This window comes from Leopardus geoffroyi, chromosome D3, assembly GCF_018350155.1.
Source record: "Leopardus geoffroyi isolate Oge1 chromosome D3, O.geoffroyi_Oge1_pat1.0, whole genome shotgun sequence".
In the NCBI taxonomy this organism is placed as follows: Eukaryota; Metazoa; Chordata; class Mammalia; order Carnivora; family Felidae; genus Leopardus; species Leopardus geoffroyi.
The window spans coordinates 30,297,850-30,318,126 of NC_059339.1; the positions used below are offsets into that span (position 1 = coordinate 30,297,850).

Here is a 20,277-nt window from a genome sequence, read left to right on the forward strand (position 1 = left end):
TAATCAACACTGGTGATAAGGATTCCAATGTCTTTACAAATGTAGGTGTGAGGACAAATGTTTTGGCTGACATGTTTCCCAATATTTTCAGAGACTATTTTCCCTAATACCTTTTTTTAATTGAAGTATAGTTGACAGACAATGTTACACTGATTTCAGTATACAAATTCAGATTGGACCATTGTAGACACTATGCTATGCTCACTACCGTACATGTAGTTACCCTCTGTCACCATACAACATTAATACAATATTATTGACGATATTTCATATGCTGTATTCTTCATTCCTGTGACTTATCTATTTTATAACTGGAATTTGTACCTCTTCCTCCTCTTCACCTATTTTGTCCTTACTCTCTACCCACCTCCCCTCTACCAACCACCAATGTGTCCTCTGTAGTTATGATTCTGTTTGTTGACTTGTTTGGTTGTTTTATATTCCACATGTAAGTGAAATCAGATGGTATTTATTTGTCTTTCTCTGATTTATTTCACCTAGCATAATACCCTCTGGGTCTATCAATGTTGTCACAAATGGCAAGATCTCATTCTTTTTGATAGCTGAGGTATATTTCATTGTATACATATTACACATCTTCTTTATCCATTCATCTATCGATGGACACTTAGGTTGCTTCCATATTTTGGTTATTGCAAACAATGTTTCAATAAACATAGGGATGCACACAACTTTTCAAATTAGTGTTTTCATCTTCTTTGGGTAAATACGCAGTAGTGGAATTAATGAATATCTATTTTTAAGTTTCTGAGGAACCATAACACTTTTTTGACAATAGCATTATATTCAGGCCTTATAAAATGAATGGGACAACATTACTATACCAGACTTATAAAATTAATAACTCAATACCAGATGATGGGGGAAGGCTTTATTCAAACAATTTTATATTACCATTAATAAATTCGATATAAAATATAAACCACGTTTTTTACATGACATGACTTAAGGAACTACCAAGGTAATGTTGCATCTTTACCTCTGTGACCTTTATGTTTATTTCTAGGTAAAAACTGTGTTTCGATGGTGAAAATAGCTTTCAAGTCCATGAATGAGGACACATGTGTACTTTTATGGACACCTTTCCATTTATCAGAAATATAAGAGGGTGAGAAAATTATACACAGAAAAACTATATATCAGCAAATTTTAATTCTAAGAACATTTTTAAAGAATTTTTAATTAGAAAGATTTTCTCATTACTGTTAGCATTCAAATATGGCCCATAGAAATCTAAGGTTCGGTTGGGGACACTGCAGGATTGAGGGACAAGGAAGTCACAGCCATAGTCTCCATCTCTCCTTTAGTTAGACAGCTCTACTTCTCTGTTTTACACAATACAGTTTAATGCAAAAAGAAATTACGTTCTATTCTTTGAAAAAAAAATTATTTTGAAGGTATAAAAGTCACTAATTTAGTCAAAATCCCGAATTTTGCGTAATAGACAAAAAGGGCTCAGAGAGAGTGTACTTTGCCTGAGGTCAGGGAACCAACTAGATGCAGACCAGGAATACACTTCTGGTCTTAGCAAGCCTAGAGTTCTATGCCAGTTACTTCCTCATAGTCAGGAAAAAGATGTATATTTTAAGTATAACTCAGAGAAAATGAATACATAAAACTTTGTCATGTGGCTCAATAATGTTTAGGTATGAGGCACACAATAGTAGCTCTGTAACTAAATTACAAATTTTAAAGTCATGAATAAAAATCAAGGAACAGAAATTATGTTAACTCCTTTTAGTAGCAGTCAATTTTTAAGCACAACTTTTTTTTTTTTTTTTTTTTTTTTAAATTTTTTTTTCCAACGTTTATTTTATTTTTGGGACAGAGAGAGACAGAGCATGAACGGGAGGGGCAGAGAGAGGGAGACACAGAATCGGAAACAGGCTCCAGGCTCTGAGCCATCAGCCCAGAGCCCGACGCGGGGCTCGAACTCACGGACCGCGAGATCGTGACCTGGCTAAAGTCGGACGCTTAACCGACTGTGCCACCCAGGCGCCCCATTAAGCACAACTTTTTTAAACCACAGGACAGAGAACTTGAGAGAGAAAATCTTCAGGTGAAGCAAGCAAGCTGAAACTGAGGAAATTCTTCCTGAAAGAATGATTTATTTCTTCCAAAGAAAACTTGGTTTATCAAAATCAATCAACAAATGAGTGAACCCATGGTGTGGTTATTTATAGCAAAATTTAAAACCCAACAGATTTCTCTTTCCCATCTAGCATGCTTCTGTCTAACCTCTCATCATTAGTTGGTATGTACAAAAGACACAATTCACTTTATTTATAATTTAAATCCAGTCAGAAATAATAGGTGAACCTTCACTTCTCACATTTGGACTTATCTCTCTCTCCCTCCCGACAGGAAGGGAGACTTACCTAACGGGTGAATTTGGGAGAAGGAGCTAAGCAGTGCTTATGTGTTTCTGAGTCTCCTCTTTGAAAAGATGTGCCTGCCCACAGTAACATGAATTTGGGTCTGCTCTCAGCTCTGTGGTAAGCACCCTGCCCCCAGGGTGGGTGTCAAGCATTTGTTTCCTCAATTTACAACTGTGTGGGGAAGTGCCCAATTTGGGAGGAAGCCCAGTGTGGCTAACATAACCTAAATCATATCCTCCAATTTGTTAGTGTGTATTAGTAATAAAGCTACTAAGTTTCTCTCCATCTCCCTGTCTCCTGTGTTCTGAATTTAGAAAGAGAAGAGCAGTGTTACTTGTCGCCTACCCAGTGTCACCTGTCACAGCTCCACCAAGAAAAATGACTAGACAACACTTACAGAAACATTCTCTTCTTCCTTGACTTCATAACTAATGTACATTGTTCAAAAGCAACGCCCACTCAAAAGAGAGAAAAAGTTGAAAGAAACCATTTTAGAAACAAACACAGAAAGTCAGACAAACTGAGGACACAGAGGAATACCTTCCAAATGAAAGAACATGACAAAACCTAAGGAAAAAAAAAAAAAAACTAACAAAACTAAGAAAAAAAACTAAGAAAAAAAAAACAGAGATAAGTGATGTACCTCATAAAGAGTTCAAGGTAAAGGTCATAAAGATGCTCAGTGAACTTGGGAGGAGAATGAATGGATCCAGTGATAACATCAACAAAGAGATAGAAAATATAAAAAAGAACCAATCAGAGCTGAAGGATACAATAACAGAAATGACAAATACACTAGGGGGAATCAACAGCAGATAAGAAGATGCAGAAGAACAGATCAACAATTTGCAAGACAGGGTAGTAGAAATCATCCAAGCTGAAAAACAAAAAGAAAAAAGAACTTTAAAAATGAGACTAGGTTAAGGGACCTGTGGGACAACATCCAGTGTAATAATACTTGCATTCAAGGGGTTCCAGAAAAAGAAAAGAGAAACGGGCAAAGAACTCATTTGAAGAAATTAAAGCTTCATTTTATTTATTTATTTATTTTTTTTTAATTTTTTTTTTCAACGTTTATTTTTATTTTTGGGACAGAGAGAGACAGAGCATGAACGGGGGAGGGGCAGAGAGAGAGGGAGACACAGAATCGGAAGCAGGCTCCAGGCTCTGAGCCATCAGCCCAGAGCCTGACGCGGGGCTCGAACTCCCGGACCGCGAGATCGTGACCTGGCTGAAGTCGGACGCTTAACCGACTGCGCCACCCAGGCGCCCCATAAAGCTTCATTTTAAAAATTCAAATATTTGCTTGATTTAGCTATTTATAAAATGCTCTACAATCGCTCAGCAAGATATTGTATAAAAATTGAAACAGAGGTGCTATTAGTCAAAAAAAAAAAAGGAAAAAGAAAAAAGAGTGCCATAAGTAAGAGAGCAATTAAAGATGTATTCTCATGTAAGAAAATAGCAAAAATTTAACTTAAAAGAGAAATTAACCTTTTTAGTGTTACAAGTTGATTTAATTCATAAAAAAGGACTTACCATGGATTCTTTTTTTTTTTTGTTTAAAGTAGCCTCCATGCTTAGTGTAGAGCCCAATGCAGGACTTGAACTCATGACCCTGAGATCAAAACCTGAGCTGAGATCAAGAGTTAGACGTTGAAATGACTGAGCCACCCAGGCACCCCCTTGGATTCTTTTAAATAGTAAACATTCATATGTCGTTAAGTGTTTGGAGGACGATCATTCACTGACATACAGTGGTGCAAAAACTGGATGATAGCAAAACCTTCAAATGTTTATGAACCACTGCCAACCGAAAATAAGTCCAAGCATCTAAGTGTACCTGTGATCAGCAGGCAATAACATTTACTTTCTAAAATCAAATTTAAATGAAAGCTTTTCAAGAAATTTAACATGGGTCAGTTTAGTTATATTTATTGAACACAGTTAACACTAGGTGTCTCTTGTGGCACACCTGGGTGGCTCAGTTGTTTTCAGTGTCCAAATCTTGATTTTGATTCAGGTCATGATCTCATGGTTTTGAGACTGAGCCCCACATTCGGCTCAGCGCTGAGCATGAAACCTGCTTGGGATTCTCTTTCTCCCTCTCCTTTTGCCCCTCCCCTGCATGCACTCACTCATTCTCTCGCTAAAATAAAATAAAAATAAGTATCTCTTGGAAATGAGAGATCAAGGGACTAAAATATATATATATATATATATATATATATATGTGTGTGTGTGTGTGTGTGTGTGTGTGTGTGTGTGTATATATATATATATATATATAACATTTATATATATATAAAATTTACCTCAGTTCTTTCTTAGCACATATAATTATGACTTTTACTTCGTATGTATTAGTTACTTAAACAACTCAGAATTTCACCAAATTAAAAGCAACAATTATATCAGATATCTGAAACCCAAAGTAAAACAGATAATACAACTAACCTTCCACAAGGAAGTCTCCCAGCAGTCATATGACGGCCGTGGGTTTAAGGTAGGAATCACTAAGTTTCCTCTTGGAGTAAGGTTTCCATTGAGCACTGAATTATTTTCAAAATGTCCACAATAAGGTGTTTCCAGGCCTAGGCTCATAGTAAGAGTCCTGAGTGAAGTTTGATGCTGCTGTCTCCCCGCAAGAAGTTTTGTGTTGCTCACTGACAGCCTCTCATTAGTCCTGTGAAGATTAAAAAACACAAATACATTTTCTTTTTCCCTAAATCATTCCTAAATGACTTACATCTTTTTAAGTTTCCATAATAGTAAATAGCATTTGCCATTGAACAGTGTTTTAACACTGAACATGTGACAGAGCACACCTACTATCTAAAATTATACTTTTAAAATTGTTCTAAAGAAATACTTATGTTTCCAGGGGGATCCCTAACTAACAATTCAAATTAGGGAAGGGAGAGAAGTGGCTATCAGTGATGTACATGGCTTAACGAATAATACTTGCTGTCTTCTGGAATGGCTGTACTGACAACATCCTTCAGGATGCCAGTATATATACACACTTATATTTAGTAAACCTGTTTCCAGATATAAAAATAAACCATCCCTCAAAGACATTTTCAAGCATTTGCTTTCACCACTCTTGTGAAAGTAAGTGCTTTCACCACTTACTATCTCAGAGAAACTGAGCATTTGACCCCGAGGAATCACTGAGACCAACAATCTCTAGGGGAGATAGTAGATGGCAGACGTGTGATCAGAAAGAATTAAAACAGCTACAGAGGCGATTAGCTTATAACAGTTACCAAGGCACTGGAGGCAGAATCTGCCCTTTCTGTCTTCAGTCTTCCACATACCTCCCTCCCACCACGGTGCTCTTTTTAGCCACTTTGGGAACTATACTCCCCTTCAGCCCTGTGTGAGTCTTTCTGTATTTCACATGTATGCCATTATGTAAAGTAGAAAAACCACAAAGGATAGTTTGTCTCAAGGCCCACTCTAGTAATAATACCAAAGTTCACAATCAAGGGAATCAATGTACCAAGCTGCCAGGATGAGTAGTAGTAGTACTTGACCTTTTAGGTTAAAGATGTCATCTTCCAAAAATGAACTCATCGACATTTCTCTTTAGGGTACTTCTGACAAGCAATTTTATAATAATATGCTTCTAAATGAGAAAGCTTCAAACAATGCACTTAAAGACTAGCAGATCCGGGGGCGCCTGGGTGGCTCAGTGGGTTAAGCGTCCGACTTCAGCTCAGGTCACGATCTCGCGGTCCGCGAGTTCGAGCCCCGCATCGGGCTCTGGGCTGATGGCTCAGAGCCTGGAGCCTGCTTCCGATTCTGTGTCTCCCTCTCTCTCTGGCCCTCCCCCGTTCATGCTGTGTCTCTCTCTGTCTCAAAAATAAATAAATGTTAAAATAAAATAAAATAAAAAAAAAGACTAGCAGATCCGATCAATGGATAATATACAGGGCGGGGGGTGCGGGGGGGGGGGGTGGGGTGGGAGAAGAGGTCCTGTAAAACCAAAAAGAAGAGGAGGGATGCAAACTGTCCTGGACTGACATTTCAAAGGTAAGTTCACTTAGAAACATCATTTTCCAAAATTACACGATCTAGTTGGCTTTCACTTCCTACTCATCTCATGATCTTGGCTCCACAGAAATTATGCTTTAGAGGCAAATTAATAAGCTAAATTTCTTGTCTATGATTCTGTTTTGGCTTACCTGTTCAGCTCATTTCTCAAGGACTTTCTAACTTTTAATTCTAGGTAGAGTTGCCTGTAGGTTTCCAATTCTGTTTTAGTAGAATCTTGAGACGTCTTCATTGTAGAGACCTGAGATTCCAGATCTTTAATTCTAAGTTCCATTTGACTTCTCATTGAAGCATGAGCATTTTCTCTTAACTCGTCCAAGTTTTCTTGAGCTGCTGCTTGTGCCTAAAGCAAATTAACAGGATAGTTTTAAAATAGCTATAATCTGAATAATTAATTATACCCGTTTCCTTTACTTCTGAGTCAATGATTCAGAGAGCAATTTTAAATGAAAAAAAAAAAAAAAAAGCCCAAGTGTAAAATATTTATCATCAATGTCAACTGAATTAAATATGATTTATAAAATTAAAGTTCAATCATTCTTGTATTAGTATTCACGCAATCTGATAATTCAAATAATAGAATCAATGACAAAATTTTAAAAGTCAACAATAAACTTAAGAATAATCCAAGTAGAGTGCAATTTTTAAATCATAATTTTTCTCTTCCTCTTAATAGTGAGACTAGTTGTTTAAATCATCATTTTTTCTTATCCTCTCGATTTAGTAGGACCAATGATGAAAACTGAAATCTTTAAAGGGAGGAACAAATGCCTCCAGAAATCTACAAATTTCCATAAAGCAAGTAGAGGAAACCCGTACAATACATCTATCCAAAATGTAATTTGCAGTGAAATGAACGAAAGCACATTACAGATCAATCAATTAACCTGTAAAAACAGGTTGACTTCGTGTAATTTTTGTTCTATGTCCAGTCGTGCTCTTTCTTCAATCTCCCGTTTATACTGTTCCACTTGACTGCGTTCTACCATATTCATTTCCATAAATTGTTTCAATTTTACTACTTCTTGTTGTAACTTCTTGTTATTGCTCTCTAGGTTTTCACGTTCTTCTTCGAAAGCTGTCATTGATAATAACTGTTGTTGAAGAATTTGATTTTTTGCATCCAGGTGTAGACGTTTTGAAGATGTAGTTTCCAGTTCTGTTGTAAGGACATCAGCCTGCATGAATAAAACACTATAGTTTGGAAGTGGAGTGAAAAGAGTCTAACTCAAAACTACCATCAAAATTGTTTTTCAGATTTTAAGTAATCTCTAAGCCCAGTGTGAGGCTTGAACTCACAATCTCAAGATCAAGAGTAACTGAGCCAGCCAGGCACTCAAAATTTTAAATAAACTCATTTGCAATAAAATGTTACCTGTCTTAGAATGTGGAACCTTAAACAACTCAGAAAATCAAGAGCAAACTTAAAGCCATCAGGTGTTACTGAAATAGGTCTTTGCTATCATTGTCTTTACTACACAACATTTGCACTTGATTCTATACTTTTATTTTTCTATCATTCTTTCATATCTTTCTTTCATAAAATAAGTCCCCTCTTAGGAGAAAGTCTCTTAGCCCTTCCCCCATCTTAACATGCCATCATTTTTAAAGAAGTTTTAGCAATATCATATTGACTTATGTATGCCCGCGTCCAAAAATACGTCCCAAGATAAGACTCTGAAAATAAGACTCTAATTCGTGAATCTATAGGTAATGATTCTAATGCCACGGCCTTTTTCTGAGCTGCAAATGTTTTAATGCTAATTTGAACTGCATTCCCAGGAGAAGTGATTCTCCAGGTTAAGAAATCACATCTCCCAGTATAAAACTTTAATTGGATAATCCACATATTTTTTTGAGGCAAAATAAAAACTTATTTCAATACTGTTATCTTGTAATCCTTTGTTACTTTCTAGAAAATAAGAGATCATACTAAACAACAACAACAACAACAACCACAACAACAAAACTGGCTGGAGTTTCAGTGATGCTGAGTTGGAAAGGTCTTCCATCCATTATATATGATTGGTAAGGCAAGGTGAGTGGATGTGGTCGTTTTATAAATTTGTTGATACTTCTGTGAAAATCCCTCCCCTTAAATATATGCTAGCTTCAGTAACTGGTTTCTAGTGAACAGAATATGCAGAACTGCTGTGATCTTTAAGGCCAGCCTGGAAAATGTGATACAGCTTCCATCTGACTTTCTTTCTCTAGGGAAGCTCACCCTTAGAACCCAGCCACCACGTTGTGAGGAATCCCAGGCTATCTAGTGAATCTTCATGTAGATACTCCAGCTGAGACTAGCCAACGTGCTAGCCAAAGGCCAGCCTCAGCAGCCAAACACGTGCATGAACAAGCCTTTAGATGATTCTAGTCTCCAGCTTCCAGTTATGCCAGCTGATGCCAAATGAAGAAGAAATGAGTTGCCCTACTCTGCTTTGCCTAAACTAAAGATTGGTGAACAAGATAAATGCTGTTTTGAACTACTAGGCTTTGAGTGGCTTATTATGCAGCAGTAAATTCCTACCACAGATACTGATCCTAAAAACGGTGTGCTGCTATTGAAAAAAACCTAAAACTAAACTTCCTTTGAACCAGGAGGTAGGTGGAACCTGGAAAGATGTAGAAAAGCATAAGAATGAGACCCAAAAAGGGCCTCCACGAGACTCTTAGTGGAAGCCTGATGGCCTGTGAAGAGGCTGACGGCAAGGGTTTCTAAGCAAGTGAAGAAAATGACACTGGAGGAAAGGGAAGTCATGCTACAAAATACCTGAAAGTAAAACGGATAGGAAAGAGAAACTAAAGAAAGACTATGCAACTGAAAGGAACCAGGACTTACTGGGTTCAAGTATCTGTTTCTCATTTACAGCCTCTCTACATGTGGAACTGTCAAATAATGCCAACACGAAGAAATGGCTTTTGGGTTACGAGAAAATCCAGGGTGCTACCAGGAAAACAGAAAGATTTAAGGTATGCCTCCAGTTTCTTTAGGGATCTTAAGAGTATAAGATTTTTTTTTTTAAAGTAGGTTCCACACCCGACATGGGGCTTAAACTCAGCACCCAGAGATCAAGTGTCACATGCTCTACCAACTGAGCCAGCCAGGAGCTCCAAGAGTAGACGAATTTTAAAGGCATTGTCATATAAGAGCTTCACAGGAAACCTGAAGCGAAAAGCTGATCTCAAAAGGACTTGGGAGGGTCGCTTTGCTACAACACGGCATGAAATCCAGTAATATTTATAGAAAACTAAAAAAGGTAAGAGATTTATAGTAGCAAACATACTATTTGCTAGCTTGGACTACAAGAGACCAAATCGTGCAAAAGGAAAAGAGGCCTTTGGGTCTTAGAAGTCCCACAGGGAGGAAGCAGGATGAAAAAACAGCTGCAAATACAGGTCATTCCTTATGAAAAGGAAGGAACCAAGAGCTCAAAGAGTAAAGAAAGGGAAGAGACATGGAGAAAGTATTCCCGTGGTTAGGACTAAGTCCTAACTTAAGAACTGACAGCATGCATCAGGCTATATTTCAAAACTTTTATGGACTAGGGTGCTTCCCATCTCCTTTTTCTGAATGGGAGAGTCTTCAGCAGTTGACTAGAATGTTGCATTTGTGAGTGGTAAATAACTGTCTCTTTCGTTCTCAAGTCCTCATATTGAGAACACTTGCACTCAAGGGGCTATACTTTAGATACCATAACCCAGGCAGCTTATCCCCACTGCACCTGATTAAGATGGTAAGATCTTGGACTCAAGCCTTGAACCTGATGCCATGATAACTGAGACTTGCAGGAGGTATTGGAGGGGGAGGGGAGTGAATGTATTTTTCAGGTGGGAGGAATACAAACATTTGTGGCCAGTGGGTAAATTATACTGCCTTTTAAAGGTGTCCATAGGTTTCAAATATTAATTCCATAAAAAAAAAAAAGACCATGGAACAACCTTAGTGGCTTGCTCCTAATGAACAGAATATGTGAATATGATGCTGTGTGTATTCCAAGCCTAGGTGACAAAAGGCGATACAGATTCTGCCTTGCTCTGTATCTCAGGCTGCTTACTTGGAATCTAGCTCCCCATCTAGTGAGGAAGTCTAGGCCACAAAGAGGGTCTAGGTGTGTCAGTTTAAGTGTTTCTGCTGCCTCCTGAACTGAAGTCCCAGGCAACAGCCAGCATCAACAACCAGACGTCAGTGGGATGAAAAGAAAAGAGATAAGACACATAAACTTGTATGGGAGAAGTTGGTCTCCATTAAAGTAGGATGTAATAAATGTTAAGATTAATTTATTAACAACCAACAGTGCTAATGAGAAGAAGCAGATAACTAGAAGCAAGATCTAAGAAGTTTTTCTCTCAGTTTTTCCCCAGTTCGGATCATATTAGCTGTTCATTTTCCATATATGGCCTTTATTATGTCGAGGTATGGTTCCTCTAAGCCTACTTTGTTGAGGTGTGCTGCTCTTCAAAACATCCATCATGACCATATGATCTTGTCAATCGATGCAGAAAAGGCCTCTGACAAAATTCAGCACCCTTTCTTAATAAAAACCCTTGAGAAAGTCGGGATAGAAGGAACATACTTAAAGATCATAAAAGTCATTTATGAAAAGCCCACAGCTAACATCATCCTCAATGGGGAAAAGCTGAGAGCTTTTTCCCTGAGGTCAGGAACACGACAGGGATGCCCACTCTCACCGCTGTTGTTTAACATAGTGTTGGAAGTTCTAGCATCAGCAATCAGACAACAAAAGGAAATCAAAGGCATCAAAATTGGCAAAGATGAAGTCAAGCTTTCACTTTTTGCAGATGACATGATACTATACATGGGAAATCCGATAGACTCCACCAAAAGTCTGCTAGAACTGATACATGAATTTAGCAAAGTTGCAGGATACAAAATCAATGTACAGAAATCAGTTGCATTCTTATACACTAACAATGAAGCAACAGAAAGACAAATAAAGAAACTGATGCCATTCACAATTGCACCAAGAGGCATAAAATACCTAGGGATAAATCTAACCAAAGATGTAAAAGATCTGTATGCTGAAAACTATAGAAAGCTTATGAAGGTGATTGAAGAAGATATAAAGAAATGGAAAGACATTCCTGCTCATGAATTGGAAGAGTAAATATTGACAAAATGTCAATACGACCCAAAGCTATCTACACATTCAATGCAATCGCAATCAAAATTGCACCAGCATTCTTCTCGAAACTAGAACAAGCAATCCTAAAATTCATATGCAACCACAAAAGGCCCCGAATAGCCAAAGTCATTTTGAAGAAGAAGACCAAAGCAGGAGGCATCACAATCCCAGACTTTAGCCTCTACTACAAAGCTGTCATCATCAAGACAGCATGGTATTGGCACAAAAACAGACACATAGACCAAGGGAATAGAATAGAAACCCCAGAACTAGACCCACAAACGTATGGCCAACTCATCTTTGACAAAGCAGGAAAGAACATCCAATGGAAAAAAGACAGTCTCTTTGACAAATGGTGCTGGGAGAACGGGACAGCAACATGCAGAAGGTTGAAACTAGAGCACTTTCTCACACCATTCACAAAAATGAACTCAAAATGGATAAAGGACCTGAATGTGAGACAGGAAACCATCCAAACCCTAGAGGAGAAAGCAGGAAAAGACCTCTCTGACCTCAGCCATAGCAATCTCTTACTCGACACATCCCCAAAGGCAAGGGAATTAAAAGCAAAAGTGAATTACTGGGACCTTATGAAATTAAAAAGCTTCTGCACAGCAAAGGAAACAACCAACAAAACGAAAAGGCAACCAACGGAATGGGAAAAGATATTTGCAAATGACATATCGGACAAAGGGCTAGTATCCAAAATCTATAAAGAGCTCACCAAACTCCACACCCGAAAAACAAATAACCCAGGGAAGAAATGGGCAGAAAACATGAATAGACACTTCTCTCAAGAAGACATCCGGATGGCCAACAGGCACATGAAAAGATGCTCAACGTCGCTCCTTATCAGCAGCGATACAAATCAAAACCACACTCAGATATCACCTCACGCCAGTCAGAGTGGCCAAAATGAACAAATCAAGAGACTATAGATGCTGGAGGGGATGTGGAGAAATGGGAAGCCTCTTGTACTGTTGGTGGGAATGCAAATTGGTGCAGCCACTCTGGAAAACAGTGTGGAGGTTCCTCAGAAAATTAAAAATAGACCTACCCTATGACCCAGCAATAGCACTGCTAGGAATTTACCCAAGGGATACAGGAGTACTGATGCATAGGGGCACTTGTACCCCAATGTTTATAGCAGCACTCTCAACAATAGCCAAATTATGGGAAGAGCCTAAATGTCCATCAACTGATGAATGGATAAAGAAATTGCAGTTTATATACACAATGGAGTACTACAGGGCAATGAAAAAGAACGAAATATGACCCTTTGTGGCAACATGGATGGAACTGGAGAGTGTGATGCTAAGCGAAATAAGCCATACAGAGAAAGACAGATACCATATGTGTTCACTCTTATGTGCATCCTGAGAAACTTGACAGAAACCCATGGGGAAGGGGAAGAAAAAAAAAAAAAAAGAGTTTAGACCGGGAGAGAGCCAAACATGAGAGACTCTTAAAAACTGAGAACAAACTGAGGGTTGATGGGGGGTGGGAGGGAGGGGAGGGTGGGTGATGGGTATTGGGGAGGGCACCTTTTGGGATGAGCACTGGGTGTTGGATGGAAATCATTTTGACAATAAATTTCATACATTGAAAAATAAATAAATAAATAAATAAATAAATAAATAAATAAATAAAATGAAAGAAAAAACCATCCATCATGAATGTATTCTATATTTTGTTATAGTTTGTCAAATTCTTTTTCTGCATCTATTGCAATGATATGATTTTATGCTTTTTTGAAAATTAATATGAGGTATCTCATTCATTGATTTGCAAATATTGAACCACCCCTGCACACCAGGGATAAATCCCATTTGGTTATAGTGAACGATTTTTTTTAATGTTTATTTATTTTTGAGAAAGAGCACAAGCAAGGGAGGGACAGAGAAACACAAAATCTGAAATAGGCTCCAGGATCCAAGCTGTCAACAGAGCCTGAAACTGGGCTCAAACCGACGGACCGTGAGATCGTAACCTGAGCTGAAGTTGGATGCTCACCTGACTAAGCCACCCAGCTGCCCCTGCCCCTGGTGAATGATTTTTTAATGTATTGTTGGATTCAGTTTGCTTATTTTCTTGAAGAATTTTGCATGTTCATCAGAGATGCTGCCCTGTAATTCTCTTTGTGGTGTCTTTATCTGGTTTTGGTATCAGGGTAAAGCTGGCATAGAATGAATTTGGAAATTTCCCTTCCTTTTATGTTTTTCTGGAACAATTTGAAAAGGACAGGTTAAACTTTTTCTTCTTTCTTCTTTCTTTCTTTCTTTCTTTCTTTCTTTCTTTCTTTCTTTCTTTCTTTCTTTCTTTCTTTCTTTCTTTCTTTCTTTCTTTCTTTCTTTCTTTCTTTCTTTCTTTCTTTCTTTCTTTCTTTGGTATTAGCTCTTCTTTACATGTTAAAATTTACATCTGAAGTCATCTGGTCCTAGACTTGTGTTTGTTGAGAGTTTTTTGATTCCTGATTCAGTTTCCTTGCTGGTTATTGATTTTTTTTTTCAAATTTTCTATTTCTTCTTGTTTTAGTTTGGTAAGTTATATGTTTCTAGGAATTTATTCATTTCTTCTAAGTTGTCCAATTTGTTGGCATACATTTTTTCATAATATTCTCTCATAAATGTTTGTATCTCTGTGGTGTTGGTTCTTATTTCTACTCTCACATTTGTGGTTTTATTTATTTCGGTCTTTTCTCTTTTCTTGTTGATTACTCTGGCTAACGCCTTATCAGTTTTATTAATTTTTACAAAGAGCCAGCTCTAGGTTTCATTGATCTGTTCTAGTTTTATCTGTTTTTTGTTTGTCTATCATTCATTTCTGCTTTAATCTCTTTTTTAAATTTATTTTGAGAGAGACCACGCATGAGTGGGGGATGGGCAGAGAGAGAGAGAGAGAGAGGGAGAGAGTGAAACCCAGACAGGTTCCATGCTGCCAGCAGAGAGCCTAACACGGGGCTCGATCTCACTACTGTGAGATCATGACCTGAGCCAAAATCGAGAGTCAGACACTTAACCAGTGAAGCCACCCAAGGGCCCCCTGCTCTGATCATTATTACTTGCTTTCTTCTGCTGGCTTCAGGCTTCATTTGTTGTTCTTTTTCTAGCTCCTTTAGGTGTAAGGTTAGGTTGTTTGAAACTTTTCTTGCTTCTTGAAGTAGGCTTATATTGCTTTGTACTTCCCTCTTAGGACTACTTTTGCAGCATCTCAAAGGTTTCAGACCATTGTTTTCTCATTTCCATTTGTATACATGTATTTTTTAAAATTTCTTCTTGTATTTCCTGCTTAACCCATTCCAGTGTAGTAGCACGTTATTTAACCTGCATGTATTGTTTTTTTTAATAATTAAGGCCTGTTTTTTGTTTGTGATCCATTCTTGAGAATATTCCATGTACACTTGAAAACAACGTGTATTCTGATTTAGGATGGAACGTTCTGAAAACATCTCTTAAGTCCAATCTGGTCCGCTCTGCCATTCAAAGCCATTGTTTCTTTTTTCTTTCTTTTTTTTTTTTAATATATGAAATTTATCGTCACATTGGTTTCCATACAACACCCAGTGCCCATCCCAACAGGTGCCCTCCTCAATACCCATCACCCACCCTCCGCTCCCTCCCACCCCCCATCAGCCCTCAGTTTGTTCTCAGTTTTTAAGAGTGTCTTATGCTTTGGCTCTCTCCCACTCTAACCTCTTTTTTTTTTCCTTCCCCTCCCCCATGGGTTCCTGTTAAGTTTCTCAGGATCCACATAAGAGTGAACACATATGGTATCTGTCTTTCTCTGTATGGCTCAAAGCCACTGTTTCTTTGGTGATTTTCTGTTAAGATGTATTTTTTTGGTGATTTTTTAAAATTAAGATCTATTGATGTAAATGGGGTGTTAAATTGCCCTATTACTGTATTATTATCAATTAGTTCTTTTATGTTGGTTATTGTTTTATGTACTTGAGTGCTCTCATGGGGGGTGCATAAATATTTGCAATTGTTAGATCTTCCTATTGCATTGTACACTTTATTATGATATAGTAGCATTCTTTGGCTCTTGCTACAGTCTTTGTTTTTGGTTAAGTTTATTTATTTTGAGAGAGACAGAGTTGGGGAGGGACATAGAAAGGGGGTGAGAAAATTTCAAGCAGCCTCCATGCTGTCAGCCTGGAGCCCAACATGGGGCTCAAAGCCACCAGCCATAAGATCATGACCTGAGCCAAGACCTAGTCGGTCGCTCAGATGACTGAGGCACCCAGCTGCCCCACAGTGTTTGTTTTAAGGACTCTTTTTGTCTACCAAAGTATCGCTATATTTTCTTTTAACGTGATAAATTTTTCTCCATCCCCTCATTTTCATTTTTTTTTTAATAGAATTTATTGTCAACTTGGCTAACATACAGCGTGTACAGTGTGCTCTTGGTTTTGGGGGTAGATTCCTGTGGTTCATCACTTATAGACAACACCCAGGGCTCATCCCAACAAGTGCCCTCCTCAATCCCCACCACCCACTTTCCCTTCTCACCCACCGCCCCCCCCATCAACCCTCTATTTGTTCTCTGCATTCAAGAGTCTCCTATGGTTTGCCCCTCTCCTTCTCTGTTTGTAACTATTTTTCCCCTTCCCTTCCCCCACGGTCTTCTGTTAAGTTTCTCAAATTCCACATATGAGTGACAGCATATGATATCTGTCTTTCTGTGACTCATTTCATGTAGCATAATATCTTCCAGTTCCATCCACATTGCAACAGATAGCACGATTTCACTCTTTCTCCTTGCCAGGTAGTATTCCTGTGTATATGTAAACCACATCTCTTTATCCATTCATCAGTTGATGGGCATTTAGGCTCTTTCCACAATTTGGCCATTGTTGAAAGCACTGCTATAGACATTGGAGTACATGTGCCCCTATGAATCAGCACTCCTGTATCCTTTGCATAAATCCCCAGTAGTGCTACTGAGGGGTCATAGGGTAGTTCTATTTTCAATTGTTTTGAGGAACCTCCGCACTGTTTTCCAGAGCAGCTGCACCAGGTTGCATTACCACCAACAGTGCAAGCATCCCCTCACTTTTAATCTGCAGGTGTCTTTATGTCTAAAATGAGGTTTTTATAGGCAGCATACAGATGGGTCGTGTTTTTTAATCCATCCTGTCACCCTAGGTCTTTTGGTTGGAGTGTTTATTCCATTTATATACAAAGTAATTATTGACAGGTATGTATTTGTTATCATTTTACTACTTGTTTTGTGGTTGTTTCTGGAGATTTTCTCAAATCCTTTATTGTTTTTCTCACTTTGATGTCTTTCTAATTTTCTTTAATGACATATTTGGATTTCTTTCTCTTTATTCTTTACATGTTTATTAGTGGGTTTTGGTATATGATAAGCATTAATTTGTATATCACCTCCTCTGCGTGTAGCAGTCTATATTAAGTCGATGGTCAATGAAGTTAGAACTCATTTTTTTTTTTTCTCCTCCCCATGGTTTAGATAAGCTATTATATTGTATATCCTTCTTTGGGGCATTCCTTGACTGATTTTTTTTACAGAAATATACATTTTTACTGCTTTTACATTTTCTGCCTTTAAACTGTCACTTTTGATCTCTCCTTTCCACTCAGAGTCCCCGATAATATTTCTTACAGGCTGATTTAGTGGTCACAAACTCCTTCCATTTTTGTTTGTCTAATTCTTTTTCTCTCCTTCTATTATGAATGATAGCCTTACTGGATAGAATATATTTGGCTGCAGATTTTTCTCATTCAGCACTTTGAATATATCATGCCTTTTCCTTATGCCTTACAAAGTTTCTCTTGAAAAATCTCCTGCTAGCCTTGTGGGTTTCTCCTTGGAATTTAATGACTTGTTTTGCTGCTTTTAAGATTTGTAGCAGTGGGCCACCTGCGTGGCTCAGTCGGTTAAGCATGACTTGATCTTAGCTCAAGTCGTGACTTCGCAGTTCGTGGGTTCAAGCCTCCAGTGGGCTCTGCACTGACAGCACAGAGAGTGCTTGGGACCCTCTATCTCTCTCTCTCTTTCTCTCTCTCTGCCCCTCCCCTGCTTGTGTCTGCGTTCTGTCACAGAAAAATCAAAAGCAAAAACAAAACAAAACAAAAGAACAAAACACTAAAAAAAAAAAGATGTTAGCAGTATATTTTGCAAATTTAATTACAACATGTCTTGGGTGTTGATTTTGATGGAAGTTCTCTGTGTCTCCTGGATCTCGATGTCTGTTTTCTTCTCCACATTAGGGAATTTTTCAGTTATTGTGTCTTCAAATCAATTATCTGTCCCCTTCTCTCTGTCTTCTTCTTCTGGGACTCCTATCATATGAATGTTTTTACATTTGACAGAGTCACCGAGTTCCTTAAGTCTATTCTTGCATTGGATAATTCTTCTTTGTCTTCTTCAGCTTCATTGTTTATCATTACTTTGTCTTCTAGGTCATTAATTTGTTCCTCTGCTTCTTCCAGCTTGCTGTTTTTTTTTTTTTTTTTTTTTACTGCACTCTTCATCTCTGATCCTTGAACTCTTTTATGTCTGTGGTAAGGGTCTCACTGATGTCTTCCATTCTTTTCTCAAGTCCACTGAATATCCTTATGATCATGGTTTTAAATTCTCCATTAGGCGTGTTATTTACATCTGTCCCATTTCGGTCTCTGGCCATGGCCTTATCCTGTTCTTTCATTTGGGATAAATGCCTCTGTGTTTTCACTTTGTCTAGGTATCTGCCAGCTTCTGTGTGTTAGAGAAGCCAGTTAACTATGTCACCTGCTCCCGAAAGTAATGGAGGTAGGAAAAAGACGTCATGTAATGCCTAGGGTCTAGCACTTCAGGGAGTGTCACCAGTGTGTGCTGCATGTGTCCTGCTGTTGTGTTCTGGCTATGCTATCCTTCAGGCCAGTCGTCTGCAGAGGCTCTCCTTGCCTGGTCTGGTGTGTGTTTGGTCCCTGGCCTGAATGTAGCGAGTTTTAACCAGGTGTGCTCTGGTCTGCTTATGAAATGAGACCTGTCACCACCTCTACTGGAACTGAGGCCAAGGGAAACTCTCTGGTTGGGAGATGTGGTGTGGGCAGGCGTTTGTCCTGGTCTTCTGGGGGAGGGGTCTGCTGTGCTGGAACTCAAGCAAGAGTGATTGGGAAGGGTAGTCCCACCAGAGTGCAAGGGGGCGGTGCTTGGTGTAAGCAAGTTAGGTAGCCAGTGTTACCAATGCACTGCTTCCTGCAGGTGGCTTTATGTTTGTGGTGAGGGGCAGGAGAAGGAGATGGTGGCAGCCAGCGGCTTTGTTCCTACACACAGGTCTCTCTGAACTTTGCCTCTGAGGGACGTGCTCTGAGAAGAGCAAATAATCTCCCCACTGTGTGCCCCAGGCACTCCTCAGATCACTGTATCCATGCTGTATGCTCCCACGTTGTTTGCCTGCCCTCTGTCCAAGAGCAGTGCAGTACCTCAGGGCTGTAACCCAGCTAAACCGGATGCCCTTTAAAACTCCAGACTTTAAGCACTACTGGTTGCAAGAACTCACACAATGCAGCCCCTCTTGTTTTCCAAGCCAGTGGGTATGGGGAAATGTTCTCTTTGTGCGTTCCCCTGTGCGTTCCTCTCTCTCACCCTTATCCACAACCTCGACTCCCTCCCCTCTGCAGCAGCCAGGATCTGTTTCTCTTCTAGACGACATTTCTGCATCAAGGACCTTCTTTGATGTGGCCTCTTCTCTGCCTTTTGTTGTGGAGTTTGTTCTGTCAGTCTTCAGGTCGATTTCTGGGGTGTTTAGGGTGAGCTGATTGTTATCTAGTTGTATTCGTGGGACGAGGCAAGCCTAGAGTCCTCCTACTCCTCTGCCATCTTCCTGTGTCCAAGATAGTTTCCTAAGATTCCCTTCATTACAACAATTCTTACAAGTAGGCAGGAATGCCTCTTTAGAATTTCCCCTCAAGTTAAGGTAGAAGCACAGAGACATATGATTTCAAGCACAAAAGTTGAAAAACCAGAAAGAGTCAATCTGATAACCAAAATTGGGCCTTTGATCTGATTTCAATTAAAGGAAATAGGCAGCTTTGAGTATTTTTTAATCCATTGAATACTCAATCTTCATTCTCCTTCCCTCAGTGAGGAAATAAGGAGAATGTTATGAAATCATTTTTCATCTTCTCAGTAGCACAACAAATGTACTGTCCTTTAGCACTACTTAAATTAACTGCACATTCTCCTTTACCTTACTCCAACCTTGTTTGTGGGGGGAGTCAAGACCATTTCATCTTTGTGTTGTCCCACAATGTTTCTCCATATCATACAAGTTGGCTTCAAAATTTTTGTGTCATTCAAATTACCAATCTACTATTTGTCTCTGATAAATCAACTTAATGCTACCTCACTTTGTACAGCTGTATTATTTGAAGGATGTAATGTTTATTCCATTAATTATACGCTGAGCTATAACACATAGCTATGCATATCTTTCTATTTAAGTGAAAGAAAGTGATACAGGCTACTGTGTTTTCCAAGAATGTAGGATCTGTGCCAAGAACAGGATTAACACCAGTCTTACACACAAGAACCAGGTCAGAAGAGGATCGCATTGTGAACTGCAAGATGATGGATTAGCAAGATTGCTTAACAGGAAAGAGGAATACCCCAGAGTTAATCTTTTCCTTCCTAGATGGTGAGAAGTATGGGTGAGTCTATGCATT

At 38.8% G+C, this 20,277-nt stretch overlaps 2 protein-coding genes and 1 long non-coding RNA gene across 15 annotated transcripts in view; 2 read left to right on the forward strand and 1 right to left on the reverse strand.

Moving 5' to 3' along the window:
- Positions 1–20,277, forward strand: part of LOC123588119 (ankyrin repeat domain-containing protein 26-like) — a 289,757-nt gene that overhangs the window by 210,539 nt on the left and 58,941 nt on the right. The gene's annotated exons all lie outside the window — the stretch shown is intronic.
- LOC123588114 (ankyrin repeat domain-containing protein 26-like) overlaps positions 1–20,277 on the reverse strand; it is a 116,030-nt gene that overhangs the window by 3,068 nt on the left and 92,685 nt on the right. For all 13 annotated transcript variants that reach the window (XM_045458414.1, XM_045458412.1, XM_045458409.1 and 10 more), the window contains 3 exons: positions 7,346–7,636; positions 6,590–6,801; positions 4,857–5,085 (listed from right to left, as the gene is read on the reverse strand). In XM_045458414.1, the coding sequence (XP_045314370.1) occupies positions 4,857–5,085; positions 6,590–6,801; positions 7,346–7,636 (732 nt within the window). The remainder of the gene's footprint in view (positions 1–4,856; positions 5,086–6,589; positions 6,802–7,345; positions 7,637–20,277) is intronic.
- On the forward strand, positions 1,030–10,634 carry LOC123588122. Its single transcript, XR_006707712.1, has 4 exons — positions 1,030–1,129; positions 2,051–2,516; positions 8,375–8,496; positions 8,673–10,634. It is a non-coding gene; the product is annotated as an uncharacterized LOC123588122 (long non-coding RNA).